General features: G+C 45.1%; 2 protein-coding genes across 2 annotated transcripts; both read right to left on the bottom strand.

Annotated features, from left to right (window-relative positions):
* Positions 1–1,847: 1,847 nt before the first annotated feature.
* Positions 1,848–5,545, bottom strand: Krt34 (keratin 34). Its single transcript, XM_008835231.2, has 7 exons — positions 5,183–5,545; positions 5,001–5,083; positions 4,071–4,227; positions 3,042–3,203; positions 2,826–2,951; positions 2,433–2,653; positions 1,848–1,932 (listed from the first exon to the last, which is right to left on the bottom strand). Exons 1-7 carry the CDS (start codon positions 5,528–5,530, stop codon positions 1,848–1,850), a joined length of 1,182 nt encoding a protein of 393 aa, XP_008833453.1. The 5' UTR covers positions 5,531–5,545.
* An 11,839-nt stretch (positions 5,546–17,384) lies between these two features.
* On the bottom strand, positions 17,385–20,936 carry LOC103735853 (keratin, type I cuticular Ha1). The gene is made up of 7 exons (XM_008835232.1): positions 20,532–20,936; positions 20,245–20,327; positions 19,809–19,965; positions 18,895–19,056; positions 18,678–18,803; positions 18,271–18,491; positions 17,385–17,638 (listed from the first exon to the last, which is right to left on the bottom strand). Exons 1-7 carry the CDS (start codon positions 20,877–20,879, stop codon positions 17,485–17,487), a joined length of 1,251 nt encoding a protein of 416 aa, XP_008833454.1. The 5' UTR covers positions 20,880–20,936; the 3' UTR covers positions 17,385–17,484.
* Between the last annotated feature and the right edge of the window lie 729 nt (positions 20,937–21,665).

Genomic DNA, 21,665 nt, shown 5'->3' on the forward strand with positions numbered 1-21,665 from the left:
AGAGGAAAAATAAAAAAAGAGTATTGGCTGCATTTAAAGGGTCCTTTTAAAAGACAACGTCTTAGATATAGCAAGTAGGTAACAAGATGAACCCACTTGCCGAAGTTAGGTCTCAGTGCGTTTAAACATGATGGGGTGGACAAACGTGAAGTGAAGCTGTCCTGTGAGCAGCTGAACACATAGAACATGAGCTGAGCGTGGTTACAGCAATAAAAAAAGAGTATTGGCTGCATTTAAAGGGTCCTTTTAAAAGACAACGTCTTAGATATAGCAAGTAGGTAACAAGATGAACCCACTTGCCGAAGTTAGGTCTCAGTGCGTTTAAACATGATGGGGTGGACAAACGTGAAGTGAAGCTGTCCTGTGAGCAGCTGAACACATAGAACATGAGCTGAGCGTGGTTACAGCAGAGAAAACGGCAGGCGGGGTGGAAAGGAAGCTGAGACCGATTAACCTTCAGAGTGAGCCTTATTAGGAGAGCCTCAGGACCCCAGAAAGAAGAGCTGGAAAGAGCTTTATCAAGAGAGAGCTTAAAGTATGAGAGGAAGGAAGACAGCCACCATGGACAGCATGATCAGGGAGAAAGAGAGCCTGCAGAGAACTCCCCCAAGCCAGTGTTGCCCGACATGTGTAGGTTTTTAGGGGCTGGCAGTAGATTCTGCACCATGGGATTTAATCTACATGACTCAGGACCAGGTACTAGATAGAACCATAAATTTACCTTGCAGCTACTAGGGGGAGGGGCTACAAAGCCACCACGTAGTATGGCTTCTTAACTATCTGTGAGCTATAAGGATGCATGAGAAGAGAGAGAGAGAAGAGAGTGAGAGAAATTGTGATCTAACAAGATCGAAATACGGGGATCAGCAGTGAGGGATGCTAGTTCTCTAGGAACAAGGCTGTAGAATGAGAAAAGCTGAGGGGTTAGGATCTAAGTGTTTCCTCCATTTGGGACAAAAAGGAAGACAGCGAATTAGAGGACAGAGCACAGGACAGCAGAGCTGAAACAGGGAGACTCGGGGTATGAGGGGCTCTGGAAAACGGTGAAAGTGCATTTCCAGGTGATTATGTGGCTGAGGCAGGGGTACCGAGGAGAGGATTGAGCCTCTCTGAGCAGCTTCTACAGAAGCTACTGTCAAGGTGGTTTAGAAAAAGGAAGTCTTATGAGGTGACAGTGGGAGACAGAAATTCTGGGGCAGATTCTCAGAGCAGCTAAGGGCCCTGCAGCCACAGGAAGACAGATTTGGGAACTGATAGCCAAGTTTCCTGCATGGTTTACCCTTGGGGAGAGCCACCGACTCACCCAGAGAACACCCTTCCTCACCCATTAATGTTTCCCGTGGAACGCAATAGCTGGCTCATTTGATCCATTTAGTCATCCTGCTAGTGCAGGCATTTTTATGGAACAGTCATGAATATTTTACAAAGCACGAATATGAATGAGAAACACCTTTACTATGCCAGAGAAATAAAGTTTATTGGGAAGTCAATGGAGTTGCCTCCTTGCATTCCAGAGAATACTAAAGAAAATAAACAGGAGAAGGCAGTTTGTACAGGAAACGCCCTCTAAAGTCATCCCCCAGAGCCCAGATTACAGGGAGCTGACGCCTTCAAAGGCAAAGAGACACAACCTTCAGCACAAAGGACTTTTCCAGATGCTGGAAGCTGATGATGTGTGTCTTTGCTTGTTGGTTCTGGAAAGCATGTCAGTGTCTAGAAATCACAGTAGGCATGATGAAATTTCTTAGTGGCATCTGAGCCCTAGCAAAGGAAGGGCCTGAGGATCATTCCCGTCTTTGATCTAAAAGGCTTCATTGACATCTTCAAAGAGGATACAAGTTGTTCAATTAACAGCAACGCTTTTGAGAGCTGCCACAGGGTCTACAGCAGTTGCCAGTGGCATTGCTCGTGGCACATGGGTTGCAGGGAAGCCTGGGGAGACACAGAGGTTAACAGTGGGTTGGAAAATGGGAGGAGAGAGAGCCCTAAGGAACACATAACATCTTATTCTTACAGGGAACCTATAAGTTATCAGTCGTTAGAACTGGTTAGAATGCAATTCTGATTGCTATCAAATCCTTCTCCCTCCCTCATGATACCATATACAGAGGTGAAAATGTGTTCTTTTGAAAAGTATCTCATGCCCTTGAGTTTTCATGGAACTCAATAAAAGCTGCCTTACCCAACACATAAGTTGTGACTATAAGTCTCTCTACCCCGACCTCTCCACTGGTAGCTCCAGAAGTAGGGGCTGTTTCCTTCTCTGTCATCGACCTATGTTTACTTAACTAACACATATCACTGGCCCATAGTAGACATTCATGTAATGTGCACTATTTGGGTAGCTAGAAATATGGTCACGATGTGTGTGCCCCTACGACTAATATTCCTAGCACACAAACAATCCCAGAAATCCTCCACCTCATACTCACTTGCAGTCCTCACTCTCCAGCAGGCCCCTGTATGTGTTGATCTCACACTCCAGCCGTGACCGGATGTCCAGCAGCACCTGGTACTCCTGGTTCTGACGCTCCAGATCAGCCCGGATCTCACCCAGCTGGGACTCCACGTTGGTGATCAGGCACTGCACCTGGGACAGCTGGGAGCTGTAGCGGGCCTCGCTCTCTGTCAGTGTGTTTTCCAGAGAGTTTCTCTGTGATGGGGAAGACAAAGGATGTCAGAGAGATACTCCCTCTGACGGTTCCGCCATGGGCTTCCAAAGTCACAGGCTTCAAGAGCTAAAGAGAGGGAGTGGCCCCAAGAGCACCACAGTGACGCTGCCTCCCCAATGCCACACTGCGAGCAGTGGTCTGAACACCACACACCAGGTTGTGCTGGGCCTGCAGCTCGATCTCCAGGGCGTTGACTGTGCGTCTCAGCTCGATGATCTCTGCCTGGTAGGACTGCAGCTGCTCTGAACTGGACACCACCTGCTTGTTCAGCTCCTCTGTCTGCAGTAGGCAAAGAGAGGAGACAGAGTCAGACTCTGCCTTGGGGTCTGGGGACTCAGATCCCGAGTGACCATGTGCTGAGTTGCCCACCTGTGTGGTGAACCATTCCTCCACTTCCCGGCGGTTGGTTTCCACCAGGGCCTCATACTGACACCTGGTCTCATTGAGCACACGGTTCAGGTCCACGGTGGGAGCGGCGTCCACCTCCACGTTGAGACGGTCTCCAAGCTGGCAGCGCAGGGTGTTGACTTCCTGATGGGGGAAGAGGAAAAGATGAACTTACAGAAAAGGATCTGCTCTCTTCCTGCTATAGGAAATGAGTTCAACCCTGCCCAAAAAAAGGGAGACTAAAAAGAAAATCCTGATAATTTCAAAGATTCAGATATCTATTATCTAGCAATAAGTTCAAACAGGATCACATCAATTCCTTCCCCCCAAGCAAAAACTGAAACACCTTCACGAACCTCCAAGATTAAGTCCTTGTCACATGCAAGTTTTTTCTCCCTAATTTCCCATCGCACTCCTTTAAGTACTACATGTGCAGACATACTTAAATATACTCTGCTTGAGCACCCCTTTGCTTATCCTATATCCCCAACCAGGAACACTTGAGGGCCGAAATCCCCCTCCTTTTATCTAAGTTTCCCAGCACCTCTGACAGACCAGCTAATTCGTGTTTTGCAGGTGTTTTAAATACCATTTCTGTTTTACGTGATATCACTAGGGCTTTCGTTCTTTTTAAGAACTCCCACACTAGACTGGGGGTTCTTAAAAAGAAGAGGCATGGCTTATTTAATTTTTGCCCTCCATTCCCACCACCAAATCCAGGACCTAATAGTAATAACCAGCAGAGATCAGAGCTTAATCAAAAGATGATTCCTCAGTACCTCCAGCACCTACCCACCCTCACCTGTGTGCTTGAGATTCACCAACTCATTTTACTCCTTGATATGGATAGAGTACCATCCGTCCATGAGCTTATTTTTGAGTTCTTCAGAGAATGGTCCCTCACCAGGGATCCTGACCACTATTACCTTCTGAATCCCAGAGAGTGTCCTCCTGAAGCTAAACATTTCATTATAAAGCCCTGAAACCTGCTTTTTAACTATGTCTTCGTACCTCCTCATGGTTCTTCTTGAGACTGAGAAGCTCCTCCTTCAGGGACTCCACCTGAGCCTCCAGGTCAGACTTGCACAGGGTCAGCTCATCCAGGATCCTGCGCAGGCTGTTGATGTCTGACTCCACCAGCTGCCGCAGGGACAGCTCCGTCTGGTACCTGTACACATAGAATAGGAGGATCATCCAGTATCTTCTTAGTACAGGACTGGCCAAGATCTCCTTGAAACTACACAGTTCTGTATATCTTCTTTTTGTTTCCTCTTGCTGTTTATGGATAGGAGGGAAGGTCTTGACTCACCAAAATGTGTCCACTGGGAGTCATTAGATGGACTCTCACACTCTGTTCTCTGGTGTTGTTAGTTAATACAGCACCAAATCAATCTATCCCCAAAGAACAATTAATTTCAATCTCTAGATTTGGGAGTTTAAAAAAAAAAACCTTTCTAGAAAGATCAATATAGGTTGGTGATCAGAAAATCCAAAACCTGAGTGCTGATTTGACACCTCAGTGGAAAGGGCCTCCCCTGACTTCACTGACAGAGCAGTCAATGGTGCACTAACAGTACTGCATAAAATAATTTCAGGTTATGTTTAAGGTACATATGAACCAAAATAGTTATGTTTAGACTTGGGTCCCATCCCTAAGACAGCTTATTATGAATGTACACATATCCCAGAAGTCAAAAGGGAACAGAACCAGAAACACTTCTGGTCTTAAGCACTTTAGATAAAGGACCCTCAACTCATGTCAGTTGAAGGGCTCGTGAGTCTGAATGCCTATTTGAAGCTGGTTTGAGCCAGTCTGAGGAGGAAAAATGAAAAGGAAGAAATGGCTTTCTCATCCCATCCACCTGTCCTTTCAGAAAGCATTAGAACCATGAAAGAATCCCTGGGGCTTGGTAGTCATCCAACCCAAAAGGCTCAACATACTTGGTCCTGAAGTCATCAGAAGCCAGCTTGGCATTGTCGATCTGCACTGCCAGCCTGGCGTTCTCGGACTTGGCACACAGAATCTGAAACAATGGTTCTAATGTGAGGTCCACTTGAACTTGAGCATGTCCTCCTGTTCACAGTGAGGCAGCTGCGGGCCCCCACACAGGCTACCCTCTCACCTTCTGCTGCAGCTCCTCAATGGTCCGGAAGTAGGCCTGGTAGGCAGGACACACCAAGGGATCCTGCTGCTGACTCCGCTCCAGGATGCGCTGTTCCAGCTCTGCATTCTCCCTCTCCAGCTGCCGCACCTTCTCCAGGTAGCTGGCCAGACGGTCGTTCAGGAACTGCATGGTCTCCTTCTCATTGCCATTGAAGGAGCCCTCGCAGAACCAGTTACAGTTGCCCACGTTGGCAGGAATGTTGCAGGCTCCGGGCAGGGTGCAGCCATGGCAGCTGGGGGGCACGCAGGGCCGGGAGGAGCAGCTGGTGCGGCAGCTCAGGGTGGGCAGACAAGTGTTGCACGACATGGTGCTGGGAGAAGCGATGGGTGAGCTGCTGGAGGTAGATGTGGGTGAGGTTTGAATCTCTTTGTCTTCTATGGGCCTTTTATACCCTTAATAGTGGGTGGGGGCTTGGAAAATAGCCTAATTTCCCTTCCTAATGCTTCAACTAATTTTTCTTCAAAATATGCTACTTAGATGCTTCCAAAGAGTCCCTCCTCATCCCATAAAATTATTCCATTCAGCTTGTGTCACAGAAGTCTCTTCCTGGATTCTAGTGGTTGATGAAATCAGAGTGTCATCAGATGGCTTCAAAGGAGGCAGAATCATCACAGCCCCAAAAGACTTACCCCATTACTCAGAGGGAAAGATAACTAGGGACATGAGGTGCAGTTGCTTGAGAATTCCTCTCCCATGAGGTTCTGCTACTGCGCTCCATGGAAAGAGCACTTCGGGTGAACATTCTCTCCTCTCAAATCCACCCACTTTTCAACATTCACATAAAAAACTTGTGAATGCAGAAACTCATTCTGTGCTAGCTCTAAGGCTCATGAAGCTTGTCATTGGCTAGACCTTAGGAAATTTGCAAATACACAGACAGACTGAAAACAACTGTGTGTGTTGGTTCTTGGGTAACTAAGAAGACAAAATGGAAGGTAGATGGATGAATGGGAATTATACTAAAGGAAGGATTGGTGACCCACAACCCACAAGCTGTAAATGGTGTGGTCTTCAGGGCCAAGCTCATGGAAAATGGTGGAACCTTTAAGAGGTAGGGCCGTGAAGTGTGTTCTCTGACATTGGGTACATGTAACTGAAGCCAAATTCAATCTGGTGTGTGTGTGTGTGCATGTGTGTATGTGCAGGATCTCTCACTAAACCTGGAACTAGCCATTTGGCCTAGACTAGCAGACCAAAGATTCACCGGGATTCACCCCACCCCTCCAATGCTGGGGTTATACAAATAGGCTTTTATATAGGTTCTGGGAATCCAAACTTGGGTCCTCATGTATGCCAAGTAGGCACTATGTCCACCAAGAAATCTCCCCAGACCCTGGTCAGTCAGTCGGTCGATTGGTTGGTTGGTTGGTTGGTTTTTGTAGCTAAAGCTTTAATGGAACACAACTATACCCATTCATTATTCAGGTATTGTCTGTGGCTGGTTTTATGTCATAATGCCAGAACTGAATAGGTTTAGCATAATTCTTAGGACCAATAAGCCCTAAAATATTTACTGTCTGGCCCTGTATAGAAAAATTTTACCAAACTTCACTGAAACAAAAGTCCATCTAAAAATCTAAAAGGGAGGAAGTATCTAGATGGAACAATATGCTGGGAGAGTTCAGGCAGCAGTGGTAGCGTTTAAACATGAAGTGTCATTCACCCAGAAAGGAAGCCAGAATGAAATGTTCATTTCTATCCAGGAAAGCCCTATCTCAAATCTCTGGAGATTTCTCTCCCTTAATTCCTGGATTTACACGTCTTTCTAAGAGCAGTGGTGCCCCTAGAGGTGTGGCCGTGCCACCTGAGAACGCCTGGGAATGTAGCTCAGCTCTGTCACCACTAAGAAGTGGATGCTGTCTGTGGTAACTGTGCTCCTCTCTGCCACTTTCAAGCATCGCCCCTTGGCTCTTCTATACCCTGAGGCAAAGCTTCTTAAACTGTGGGCTGTGGCCCCGTTTGGGGTCATGTAACTAAATGGAGGGGGATCATAAATATTTGTCAACAGTAAAAAGATTCTGAACATATAACAACTGTAAATTAATTCTAAAATGAATGCATAACGATGCCGGGGTGTTTCTGGGGGTGCCTACCCATGTTGCATTGCACAACTTCACTGAAGCTCTGAAGTTCACTCTGAAGATATGATGTACCCAGTACATGCTGTCACATCACACAGTTCCAACAGACACTGCTTGGAACACCTCAGCTCAGATTCAGGGCTATTGTGTAGCATGAATTACAGAGTGTTTACTATACATACAAAATTCTCTGCTCTTATAAGAAACATAATGGTTTCATTATGGGGAACAAAGATGTTGACTATCTTCCTGCCATCATTTCTCAGCATACAAGTGTCCAGTTAATATATCTTTGGAGGGACTGGAGAAATGGCTTAGTAGCTAAGAGCACTGGTGGCCCTTGCAGAGGACGTAGGTTCAATTCCCTGTACCCGCATGGTGGCTAACAACTGTGTGTAATTCCAGTTCCAGAGGAATCTGATGCTCTCTTCTGACCTCTATGGGCATTGCACAACACAGGTGCACTTGCAAGCAATATACTCATACACATAAAATAAAAATAATAAAATAGTAAATGTATTAGAATATTTGATCTTTTAATTCCTGTTTGTGTTGCTAACGAGTTTCATTTTAAAATTATTAAATGAATTTTGATTTAGGATTAGGACAGAATATCCAACAATTTCTGAACATACCCCTGCCATTTGATACTATGACATTCTTAGCATTGGCAATTATGAAATCAAAAATTGTTTGACTCTGAAAAACTTTGAAGATTCTGTGTCCTGCAGCATCAAATGTTCAATCATATTTAGTTCTTTACATAAAATAAATAAGCACATGCATCTCATTAGTATGCAAACTTACTTTTGTATTTAATAAATTGTAAAATTATGTGTACAACAAAGAATTATAAAACAAATTTCTTTATGATTTTTTATCAGTAAACGTTTGATTTGTATATTTATTTTATATACCTACATACCCAGGGTTGTATAAAAATTTCTTGGTTAAGAATACTGGCTGCTCTTGCAGGGGACCCATAGTCAGTTCCCAGCACCCACATGGTGGCTAACAACTGTCTGTAACTCAAGAGGATCAGACTCCCTCTTCTGGCTTCAGTGGGCATTGCACAAATGGGTTCATTTACACACACACACACACACACACACACACACACACACACACACAGGCCAACACTCATACACATAAAATAAAAATAAATAAATAAATATTTTTTTCTCAGGTGGCCAAGCATGAGAGCACACATCCTTAATCTCAGCACTTGGGAGGTAGAGGCAGGCAGGCCTCTGTGAGTTCAAGGCCAACCTGGTCTACTTAGTAAGTTCTGCAGGGCTATATAGTGAGACCCAGAAAATGCTTTTTTTCTTCAGGCAAAAATGGATTAAAAATGAAAAAAGTCTAAGAAACCTTATTCTAGGGAATCTTCTTATTACTCAATAATGAATCTTAAGCAAATATGTACATTCCTCACCTCACCTTTTGATCATAATAAACTACTTTTTCTTTGGTCCGTATAAAAACAGTTATGATTCACAGAGAAGTTCCCAAGGATTATTTGTGCAAAGCAAAGCAAGTCATTTAGAGAGGGGTGTGTCCAGATTTCAAAGGCAGTGTGAGTAGAGGAGAAAAGCATACCTTTGATTTTCATCATTTGATTCTTCCCTTTATTTCTTAGTGTAGCTAAACATCTGTAAACTTTATCTTCTAAAAGAACCAACCTGTAGTTTTTGTGTTAATCAGCTTTCCATTATTGGACAGCAAAATGCCTGTGATAATCAGCTTACAAAAAGAAAAATCTTATTTTGACTTGCAGTATAGAAATTCTATTCCACAATCCATTGGCTCCACTGTTTGTCCCTGTGGTGAGGCACTATGTCCTAGTGGGAGCATACCAAAGCAAAACTTCTTACCACATGAGCCAGGGAACAAAAAGAGAAGGAGAAATCATCCAGAGCCCCACAATCCCTTTTCTAAGGCATGCACAGACACATACAATTACCCTCATAATCTAAAGACTAAGCCCCACCTCTGAAACTGTTTTTGTTTGCTTGGGGAAGAGGTTCCCCAGCATCTTTTTCATATTTGCTATTTTTAAATTTTATGTGTATGAGTATATTGCCTGCATGTGTGTAAGTACACTCATGTCATGCAGTATCTACAGAGGTCAGAAGAGGGTGTTGGATCCCCTGGAACTGGAGTTGCGGACGGTTGTTAGCCGCCATGTGGTTGCTGAGACTCGAACCCCCCCCACCCCGTCCTCTGCAAGAACAACCAATGCTCTTAACCACGTGAAACATCTCTCCAATCCCTTCCCCAGCATTTTTAAGATAATATCCCACTTCCTTTTATCTTTCAAAGTTTCTGCTAAAAAAAAAAAAAAAGCAGCTAGCTGTCTTTGGGAGATTTCTGTGTATGTGATAAGTCACTTTGCCCTCACTTTCAAAATTCTCTTTTCCTTTGACTTCAACAATTTAATCATGTGCATGACTGCGGATTTCTTTGGGTTCCTCTTTGAGCTCCATCGGGCTCCATGAATCCAGATGTCCATGTCCTTTTCTTTGACTAAGCAAAGAACTAAGTATTGTTGTTGAATTGGTGCATCCATGGCAGCAAGGAGGGTCCAGAGTTCTCTCCCCCACCATCTTACTCATGTCAGTCCCCAAAACACATATTTGAGGATAAAGTAATCTATCCCTCCCTATGAGAGGAACTCGGAAAAATCAGACCCCTTTCTCGAATCTTGTTTCCATCACCTTTTAAGCTAAAGTAATAATAATGCCTATTGCATAGTTCTGTAAAAATTAAGTGAAATACTGTTTGTGGACATGATGGGGCAATAATGGTCTCTGATAAACTCCATCTTTCCTATTAGTGGGCCAGATGGTTGTTAAAGAATTCTGTAAAAATTCAGCTTTGTTAAACCGACATCTGAGCACGCTGCCTGTGTTAACTCAAACCTCACTCACTCACTTATAAGCAGGAATGAGTATAGAACTTTATAATGAATGAATCCACAAAAATTCAAATTTGAACCTTAGCTTAGTGACTAGACTGTGAATTCACAGAAGACCAAAGTTCCTCCTCTCGTGGGTTTTTGGTTTTGGTTTTTGGGTTTGGGGTGGTGGTGGTGATGGTGGTGGGTTTTTTATTTGGTTTGGTTTGGTTTGGTTTGGTTTGGTTTGGTTTGGTTTGGTTTTTGTCTTATTTGGAATGGTTCTTGAAGAAAACAAATTCTCTACATGGAGTTTTCTCTCTGGTACTGGCATTGAAACACGTTCTACTCATTCTCTGGGAATACTCCAGCCTCACAGCTCTGTGCAAGCTTTCCTAACGATGATGTCAGTGTTGCATGATGGTGGTATGGTACCATTCTGTGAATACCTTTTATGTGTCAAGCAAGGTACTGAGCAAGGAGATCCAAAAGAACTAGCACATTTCTCATTTGATTCTCCCAACAACTCTGTAACTTTGGCCTCTTACTGCTATTTTACAGATAAAGAAACAAATTGGGAAAGGCTTAGAATTTGTCTAAGATATAACCAATTAGTGGTGGGGCTAGGATATCTGACTTCTGAGTCTGAACACCTCAACATGGTACAAAAACAAACAAAAAAACAAAACCTCAGTACTCAGTCTTTTCTGATTTAGTGAGAGGAAGGAAAGCTTGGATTTGTTTTTTTACTTCTTGGTCCCCTCTGAGGCCCTATTCCCCACCCCTTCTCCCTCAGTCAGTCTTCCAAAGGACCTCTCTGCCCAAGTCTTTAGGTGCCCATTACTCTCTGGGGTGCTTTCCTAAACTGAGACCACATTTCACTCGATTTTCACCACAGGAAAAAGGTCATCCTTTTGCAAAATTGTTTGATATGTCCAGGGTAGAATGGAGTTTTTCTTTCCTGAATATATGTAAATGAAAAGGCACAACCACATGCTCATTGTGAGTTAGGGAGAAGAGCCAATGACCCAGATTAGGGTGTGACAAACACAAGAATGGGGGAATGCAGACAAGCAGAGATTCCACGGCCAGCTCTGCACAATGAGAAGACACGCCTAGGCTTCCTGCGGGTGTGTTACTCTTTGGCAAATGAGGGCGGGGGGTGGGGGGTGTAAGAGGTGACCAATCCCACCAGTCCCACAGGTTTCTCATAAAGTATGACTCCTAGAAATGATGGGATGGACTTTCATAAAAGAAAATGCTACACCTTCCTGGAAAGCCCTAGCTGGTGGTGGTGACAGCAAGCAGCTTCAAAGAACTCAGATGATGGCCTTGACCCAGGATGTCAGGATGAAATGACCCTATGTAGCAAATATAAAATTCATTAGGAAATGGAAAGTAAAATAACCAGAAAAAAATTATATATGTGTGTATATGTGTGTTCAAGAGGTAAGACTTGGGCAGAATCAAACACCCGAGTATGAATGATGAGCACAGCTGGCTAGGAATTCAGACCAGGACAACCCAGGAGCTAATAAAACAGGTCATCAAAAAACACCAGAAAGGCCAAATAACCTGGGGCAGCAGAGCATCCAGTAATGCTGAGAGGCTGGGCAGAGCATGCACTCCTGCTGCAGGGCTAGACTCAAAGAAGAAAGAAGTGGTCGTCATATGAAAGGCAACAGGGTAGCATAGAAGTTTAGCTACTGGCATGAAATTGATAATGAAAAAGAAATTCACACACGTACATGACCATATTTTTCTGCCTTAAGAAGTCAAGCTAGGGAGAGGCTCAGCAGTTAAGAGCACTGATTACTCTTGCAGAGGAGCTGGGTATGATTCCCACCACCCACATGGCAGCTAATAACCATTGGTAACTCCAGTTCCAGGGGCTCTGATGCCCTCTTCTGACCTCCGTGGCCACTGCACATACCTTGTACACTTACATACATGCAGGCAACACATACATACATATAGAATAAAAATAAAGTGGATAGAGAGAAGATGATTATCTCTACTTTCCCTTTGGGGAAACCAAAGTGCAGAAGAGTCACAAGTCCTGTTCCAGGATGCAAAACTTACGGTTCTGACCAGCATCCAGGTTCTGCTTAGTGGGCTTCATTGGAACCCTTGGAAACTTATCACCTGTAGAGCATCTACAAATCCCTGGGGCCAGATTGACGCTCAGGCTGATTAAATTGGTTTATCTGAAAGTAGACTCAGTCCTCTAGGTTTTATAAAGTCTCCCCAGGAGTTCCAAAGCCCCACTAAGGCTGACAATAGTTGTCTTACTATGTGTCTTATGATGCTGACAGAGCACTAAGAAATATTTTTTTAAAGCCATGCAGAGAGGCTGGAGAGATGGCTTAGCCATTAAGAGCACTAGCTGCTCTTCCAGAGAACCCAGTCCAGTTCCTAGCACCTACATGGCAGCTGACAACCATCCCGTAACTCTAGTTCCTGGGGATTCAACACCCTGTTCTGGTCTCCACAGGCATTGCATGCACATAGTGCACTTTCATGCAGGCAGAACACTCATACACTTGAAATAAAAATAAACTTTAAAAATGTAAGCTATGCAGAGTGTTTTGGAGGCTGTGGAATACAGTTATGTACAATATTAAGGTGTCACTACAAAGACTAGGATTTTGTATCTAAAAAACATAGCACAATTTATGGATCCTATAAGTTTGTCCAGAGCCATAATATTCCTTTATTGCAGATGTTGTTTCTGCATGAAGCATGCTTAGAGCTTCCTGTTTGGAAGGCTGTGGGTTTTGTTTTTTGTTTTTTTCTTTTTCACCCATTTTTTTAAATTTGTTTTTATTGAATTTTTGTGTACTTTATGCAGAATACCTCAAACAATCTTAATCATCTTTATACCCCCATCCCCACTGGCACCCTCCCAAAGCCCCCCCACTGGAACCCATATACTCTGTCATCGTGTTAAGGCCCAATGTGTCGAGTTAGTGACTCCAGACATTCCCCAGTGCAAGTCCATCCACTGAGGTCTAGTCAGCCTATCTAGAGCCTCTTGTTTTAGGACAATCAGCTCTTCCTCACCCAGCAGTAATCAGTTGCCAATGTTTCTTCAGCTAAGATTGGGGTCTGCTGTTCATTTACCCATTTCCATGCTGCGTTTTTGTCCACCTGAGTTTGCATGGGACTTGTGTATGCTGATACCATTTGGAAGCCTATATTTTTTAAATACCCAGTTTGCTAACAGCAAGCTTTTCTGCTTAGGAATTGGTTTGACTGTTTTGAAGCCATTCAAAGAGAAGCTGTGAATAAGGTAGATAATCGGGCTAGATAATTAAAAACAAGCAAAGTGTTTAATTATTATTACTATGATCCATCAATGACTTTAAAGAGACTTACCCAAAGTTGGTTTGGAATCTACCCATCTGTGCATAGGGGTCAACGTTAACGAATGTCACTGACTGGATATAGACATCCCACTCTGATTTTTTTGGAACCCACTCTTTATACTTTATGGTAATGTCTTGTGTATAACTGTAGCAAGAGCCAGGTTCAAATCCCTTTTTGCTAACACTGAGTATAATTTTTTTTTTTTTTTTTTTTTTTTTTGAGACAGGGTCTCCCTATAGCCCCAGCTGGCCTGGAACTCACTGTGTAGACCAGGCTGATCTCGAACTCACAAAGATCCACCTGCCTCTGCCTCCTAAGTGCTGGGATCAAAGATGTGGGCCACTACACCCAGCCTCCAAGTGTTATTTCTAAGCAAGATTCCAAAACTCAGTGTCCTCGTCTATAAAATAGGCTTAATTTCTAACATCGTTGAAAACACTCCCTGAGATGGCATCCTGCTATTTTCCCTAACTTATAGTAGATGTGTGATCAGTGAAAGCTACATTAACTTCTTGTTGCTACTGTCACAAATTTCCACATAGTGACTTAACTCAAATTTATTCCTTAAAATTCCATAGGTTAGAAGTCCTAAATGGGTCTCAAACCAGAGTTTTATGCTGTGTTAAAATTAAGGAATCAAAGACTGAGCATGATGGTGCATATCTTTAGTCCCAGCACTCAGGAGGATAACACAGGCAGATCTCTGTGAGTTCAAGGCCAGCCTGGGCTACATAGTGAGTTCCAGATCAGCCATTGCTAAATACACTGTGTGATGGTTTGAATGAAAATATCCCCCATAGGCTTCAAGTGTTGGGACATTTTGTCCCCAGATGATGGTGCTGTTTTGGGAGGTTTTAGAAGGTGTGGCTATCCTGGAGGAAGCACGTCACTGTGGGGGTGGGCTTTCTTAAGCCTTGCCAGATCTCCAGTCGCCCTCTTGCTTCCTATGCCTGCGTGATGATGTGAGAGCTTAGCTTCCGCTCCTCCTCCAGCCATCTCTGCCACCATGCCTCCCTGCCAAGATGGACTGTAATTCCCCTAGAACCATAAGCTCAAATAAATTCTTCCTTCTATAAATTGCTTGGGTCAGTGTTTCTACCACAGCAACAGAAAAGTGACTAATACACCCTGTCTAAAAAAAAATTTTTGTTTAAAGAATTAAAGTATCAAATTGCATTTCTACCTACTAACCACAAAAATCAAAGAAGGGAGCAGTGAGATGGTTCAAGGGTAAAGGCACTTGTTGCCTAGACTAACCACCTGAATTCAATTCCGAGGAGCCACACAATGAAAGGAGAAAACAGTTCTACAAGTTGTCCTCTGACTTCCATGTGTGACGTCGCACATGCACACCCTCTCTCACACACATATATACACAAAATAAATAAATGTAATTTTTAAAGAACCAAAGTTCAAAACATAAGAACTAAAACTATAAAACTCATAGAAGAAAACATAGAGGGAAATCTTTATGAAACTGGATTTGACACCAGAAGCTCAGGAAACCAATATATATCACAGTGAACTTCATCAAAACTAAAACTTCTGTGTATCAAAGAACTTTATCAAAAAATAACAAACAGGGATGGGGGATGTAACTTGGTGACCAAGTCCTCGCCTAGTATATGTGAGGTCCTGGGCTCAGGGGTCAATCCCCAGAAAAGAGACAGAGAGGGGGTGGGGAGGGGGTAAATAAAGAAGCTCACAAGCTCACATACCAGGAGAAAATATCTGTAAATCATGTATCTGATGGAAATCAAGGTCCAGTATGATAGGGCACCTTCTTGACCATAGTTGAAGTCTAGACTAATGCTAGCCTCTGAAACTAAAAGGCAGTTGGCCCAGGGTATGGTGTGGGTCAGCTCAAGCACGTCAACAGGCGTATCATGGGATCAGGTCAGCAGGTTCCTGGTTGCTCCTGATACACTATATGTGAGCTACAGAAGTGCTACAGAAATGCTTAGAAACTTAAACTTCTCACCCCAGATATAGTTTTTCTGTATAAAAGCCTTCTCTAACACTGACAGGGCACTGCACTTGGGTTCCAACACCATGTGGTATCATTTGCAAGCTAATACAAAGGCTTTCATTTGGCAAAACTTTGTCTGAGTGGTCTTCTCTGGTGAAACAACTCACAACACCAGAATCTATTATAAATTCCTATAACTCAACGGCAATGAAAAAATTTTAAGTGGACAAAGGACTTCAATGACAACTGTCCAAAGAAGATGCACGAATGTCCATGAAAAAATACTCAGTGTCGTTAATCACCAGGATCATGCCAATCAAAACCACAGTGAGCTACCACTTCATTCCCATTATGATGACTGACTTAAAAACAAGCAGAAGTCGCAGCGGTGAACTCCTTTAGTCCCAGCACTCAGCCCCAGCAGAGGCAGGGGAATCCCTGTGAGACCAGCCTCATCTATATATTCCAGGTCAGCTGGGGCTACAGGGAGGCCCTTTCTCAAAACAAACAAGCAAAACAGAAAATAACAAGTATTGGCAAGCATGAGAAATTGGAGTCTGTGTTTTCCTCGTAGGAATTTTCAATAGTGCAGATACTGTGGTAAGGTGTGGATATAATTTGAATCACTTAGCCTGAGAGTGCCTGATCTGGCCTCTGCCTGGTGTAGGGGCTAAGAACTCAGCAAACTGCCTGAGAATAATTTGAATCACTTAATCAGGTCAGTTCACACGACTGTGTTTCACAAAGGTAGGCTGATAATATCAAAATGGTCCTCTAGGTTTTTGTGAAGTCAGTGCTTATCACTTCTGTGGCTCTTCCGTACAGTTAAAGAATAATGTCCTTTCTTGATAAATACCAGTGCTGTCAGCGTCCAGAGCTCACCTCTTTCAAGACTCAGAGATTCACTTCCAGGACCAACCTGGTTATTCAAATACTGAGGTTCTGCACTACTTGCCAGACTAGCTTTATCCCTTTTAACAAACTGTGAGCAACTTGCAGTTGGGAGCTGTCTTTATGCGTCTCTCCCCACCACACCACCCAGCATCTATTGAGCAGGAATTCAGCAGGTACTGGGTAGATCGAAATGAAAAAAAGACAAAGTATTACATGAAGAACAGATGGAGTCTCTCAGCCTCAGAGCCAGGGAGGGGAGGCCAGCAACTGGAAGCCCAGGTGAATAATGAAATAAGACACAAAAGAGAGGAAGACATCTGGGGTGTGGCAGAGAAAGACAGGGGGTTCCTTCACACAGTGCCCCTGAGATTATGAGAGCCATCAGTAAACCAGAATCATACTGCACTGACCCAAAGGTGCTGCTGAGAAAATATGAGCTTTCCAGAGCGTCTCTGCAGCCATCTCATGAGCTTTGCAGACTGTGTCTCCCCAGCTCATGCCTCCTCAGCTCAGCTTGGATAACACCACCTCTGGGAGAATCCAGGTCATGAGAAAAATCAAGAATGACAAAAGGGAGACAGTAGCCTCCACGCTGCTGCAGTGCCAGATTTTCGGCCTCACCCATCGGTCCAGGGTATCAGGCCAGCCACCTGCCCATCAAGAGTCAAGCCATCATAAAGTCCAACTTTCAAGTGGCTTTTTATAGGGTCCTTGAGTGAGGAGTTCATGGCAATAAATGAACACCAATGGAAAAGACAGCTGCTTTTGCCAGGACAATGTGTTTATTAGGAGACTACAAGGAAGGGCTGCTGGCACTTCAGAGTTCTCTGGGCAAGCCAAGGAAGACTCAGGTCCCGATGAAGGAGAAGGTGGGCAGGGAATGGTGTGGAGCATGTCGCAGTGCCTGAAAGCTTCACGTTGTTTCTGGGGCTGCTGTCATCAGGGCTGCGCCCGGCCATACAATATGTGTTTTCAGGCCCTTTCTGTCAAATGAATCAGAACCCTGGAGCGCTAAGCCCTGGATCCTTGCTCCTTTGGCATCCCCCGGGTTCTAGTGCACGAAGGAGTTGCAAGGTCCACAGCGGGGACGTGGGACACAGGGTGGGCAGGGGGCAGGGGGTAGGCAGGGGGTGCAGGGATTGGAGACACAGGGCCCAATGGGCTTGCCGCACGCGTTGCTTGTGGCACAGGGATTGGAGGGCAGCCTGAAGACAAAGAATAGAAAGTGAGACAAGGGAGATGTATAATTACATATTAAAAAGTTCTTAAGAGTGGAATTCCTGCCAGGACTTGGCCTGACCTACAGCAGAGATGACCAAACTCCCCCGACACAAAATTATCAGATCACTAGAAGATAACTAAAATTCTGTGTCACAGAGAGCCACCAGTACTACACAGAAACTGAGACTCTGACTTCTACCCCAAATCTGTCCCTTCCTAGCCGTTGATCTTGAGTATGTTACATACCTTCTCTGAGCCCTAGTTTCCTCATCTAGAAAAAGAGGATACTGATCCAGCCAGGTTGAGAGCGATTATATGAGCAGGTCAGATAGTGCTTAATCATAAGCCCTCTACATAAGAAAGTATTATAGAAAGACTTAGAGGACACAAAGAATTAGCTTTGCAAATTCAGTTTTTACACCAAACAATCATGCTACCAAACCACTTGATGTTTTTAATGATGGCCATAGTATGTTTTCTGAGCTCTGTTTGAGCATGCCTGGTGTAAAGGCGTGATTTTCCTTCCAAGATATGTAATCTCTGGGGAGTTCAACTGAGTAGTTTTCGCCCATAATGGGAGATTTCTCTCATCAAACCCTTCGAGCTATGCACTCACTTGCAGTCCTCGCTCTCCAGCAGGCCCCTGTATGTGTTGATCTCACACTCCAGCCGTGACCGGATGTCCAGCAGCACCTGGTACTCCTGGTTCTGACGCTCCAGATCAGCCCGGATCTCACCCAGCTGGGACTCCACGTTGGTGATCAGGCACTGCACCTGGGACAGCTGGGAGCTGTAGCGGGCCTCGCTCTCTGTCAGTGTGTTTTCCAGAGAGTTTCTCTGTGATGGGGAAGACAAAGGATGTCAGAGAGATACTCCCTCTGACGGTTCCGCCATGGGCTTCCAAAGTCACAGGCTTCAAGAGCTAAAGAGAGGGAGTGGCCCCAAGAGCACCACAGTGACGCTGCCTCCCCAATGCTGCCTCCCCAATGCCACACTGTGAGCAGTGGTCTGAACACCACACACCAGGTTGTGCTGGGCCTGCAGCTCGATCTCCAGGGCGTTGACTGTGCGTCTCAGCTCGATGATCTCTGCCTGGTAGGACTGCAGCTGCTCTGAACTGGACACCACCTGCTTGTTCAGCTCCTCTGTCTGCAGTAGGCAAAGAGAGGAGACAGAGTCAGACTCTGCCTTGGGGTCCTGGGGACTCAGATCCCGAGTGACCATGTGCTGAGTTGCCCACCTGTGTGGTGAACCATTCCTCCACTTCCCGGCGGTTGGTTTCCACCAGGGCCTCATACTGACACCTGGTCTCATTGAGCACACGGTTCAGGTCCACGGTGGGAGCGGCGTCCACCTCCACGTTGAGACGGTCTCCAAGCTGGCAGCGCAGGGTGTTGACTTCCTGCAGATACAAAAGAAGAAGTAAGAGTTACTATCATCAGTGAAAATCAGTCTCAGAAATGACCCAGCTCTTGAAGCCCTGTCAGTCTATTTCCTCAGAAACTGAGTGGAACAGTCTGTCAGCTCAAGACAAATGGTCTCCATGTAGTTTGGCTCCCACCTCACCACTACTGTGCCATGACACTCAGCTTCAAAAAAGTATTCCCGAGGATTTGCTAGACTGCCACTAAAAGACTAATTCACAAGTTTCCCATATTGGAAATTGCTTATGGGACCCTCAGCATGCAAAAAGATGACTATACAAGTTCAAACTCCATATTAAACATTTCTTGCTGCCAAGAAGTGAACTCGTGCCGTGGCCCTCCCAGAAAGAGAAGTGTCCACTCATTCCTCACCAAGACTTTGGAAGGCTGAAGTCGTATATCAGTCAGCCTGATTTATTGGTCTCTGGAGAACAATTAAATCATTAATACAGCAGTGTTAGGACTCATTCTACAACTTGGTGGCTAATTATCAACAGATGAAGATGTCTTGAAAAGAAAGGTACATGGGACATAACACATACCCATCTGAGAACATGAACAAGTTTATCTCTGGTTTTCCTTTCATTGGGAGGTCTTGGTGGTTTAAACGAAAAATCATAAAGATGCCCTGAGCATCGTGTTTATACCCATGATGCTGCTGCTCCAAACCCTAAAGCCACCTCCACCCCAGGCTGAATCAGGTTTCTTCAGCTCTTGTTTCCTGTCTTACCTCCTCATGATTCCTCTTAAGACAGAGAAGCTCCTCCTTCAGGGACTCCACCTGAGCCTCCAGGTCAGACTTGCACAGGGTCAGCTCATCCAGGATCCTGCGCAGGCCGTTGATGTCTGACTCCACCAGCTGCCGCAGGGACAACTCTGTCTCATACCTGCAAAGGGACAGGGTCAGAGCAGCAACCGGCAGATTTCAGAGGAACAGTTCTCTTTAGCTCCGTCTGCCTTGCCACATTCTCCAGTGAGTAGACCCAGGTGGTACAGGGTTCTGGAGGCTCCATCACAACTCAGCAGTTTTGTCTTGTGATTCCTTTGGTTAGAACCCCCCTCCCCAATCATTTTCAGAATCTTTCACAACTGATGGATTCTCTGCTGTCTTTAACTGGAGATTAAGCCAAAGAAATGGATGCTAGTATGAATTCCAAACAACTCACTTGGTCCTGAAGTCGTCCGCAGCGAGCTTGGCATTGTCAATCTGCACCACCAGCCTGGCATTCTCAGATTTGCTGCACAGGATCTGAGGAAGGAGAGACCACATGACTTAAGGTGGGAAACAAATACAAAACCATCAACTTCTTTAAAATGGCTTGCAGAATTATTTCAAATGGGGAAAAGGGAAAGTAAGAATCATAACAAGATGGAAGAAAATAACATTTGTCTACCTAAGGCTGAGAACCACAGCCAGCTCCCCTTGCTTAGACATGACAGCACGGCCCCTCACCTTCTGCTGCAGCTCCTCAATGGTCCGGAAGTAGGCCTGGTAGGCGGGACACACCAAGGGATCCTGCTGCTGACTCCGCTCCAGGATGCGCTGTTCCAGCTCTGCATTCTCCCTCTCCAGCTGCCGCACCTTCTCCAGGTAGCTGGCCAGACGGTCGTTCAGGAACTGCATGGTCTCCTTCTCGTTGCCATTGAAGGAGCCCTCGCAGAACCAGTTACAGTTGCCCACGTTGGCAGGAATGTTGCAGGCTCCGGGCAGGGTGCAGCCATGGCAGCTGGGGGGCACGCAGGGCCGGGAGGAGCAGCTGGTGCGGCAGCTCAGGGTGGGCAGAGAGCAGTTGTATGGCATGGTGCTGAAGGGTGTGAGGCGCCTGGTTGGAGACACAGTGCAGGCTCTCCAAGCTTCTGAACTATAGTGTCCTTCCTCCGGTGAGCATTTATAACCCTTCCACAGAGGGTGTGGACACCGCATGTAGCATCTTTTTTCTTTGTACTTCTTCACTACTTTTCAGACGCCCTTTCCTTCAGTCTGTCATTTGCCTTCCTCAGAAGAGTCCTTAGTCCCATAAAATTCTTTACTTGGGCTTCTTGCTAAGTCAGGACTCTTCTTCCGCTAGTATTACACCCGTGAAATCAGAGTTCTGCGGTAGACCTTCAAAGAAGCCACGTGTTCCAGCCCTGGTTAATTGGGTGTTGGTCCAGTCAATGACATTCTTTTGTGTCCCATGATCCTGAAGGCCCATAATCAACATCAAGTCTTGGCCCACCTGGCATTTCTAGATAGGCACAGACTGATTGGAGGAAGTAGTTACCTTAACTATGAGCAGTTGGCTCTTGTTCCTTCTGCAGACAAGAATCTCCAAATATAGTAACATTTCAGGCCAGGGTGGGTGGTTGTGGGTCATTGGGACTGATCTGGGCCATGGCCAAAAAGGCTGGAGACCCGTTTGGATTGCTGTCACTTAAGAAAAGGGTAGAGGGGGCTGGAGAGGTGGCTCAGTGGTTAAGAGCGCTGACTGCTCCAGCAGAGGACCCAGGTTTGATTCCCAGCACCCCCGTGGTGACTAACAACTGTCTGTAACTCTAGTTCCAGGGGATCCAATGTCCTCTTCTAACCTCTGCCGGCATTGCATGA

The sequence above is a fragment of the Nannospalax galili genome, unplaced genomic scaffold (assembly GCF_000622305.1).
Source record: "Nannospalax galili isolate Female #2095 unplaced genomic scaffold, S.galili_v1.0 scaffold137, whole genome shotgun sequence".
Classification (NCBI taxonomy): domain Eukaryota; kingdom Metazoa; phylum Chordata; class Mammalia; order Rodentia; family Spalacidae; genus Nannospalax; species Nannospalax galili.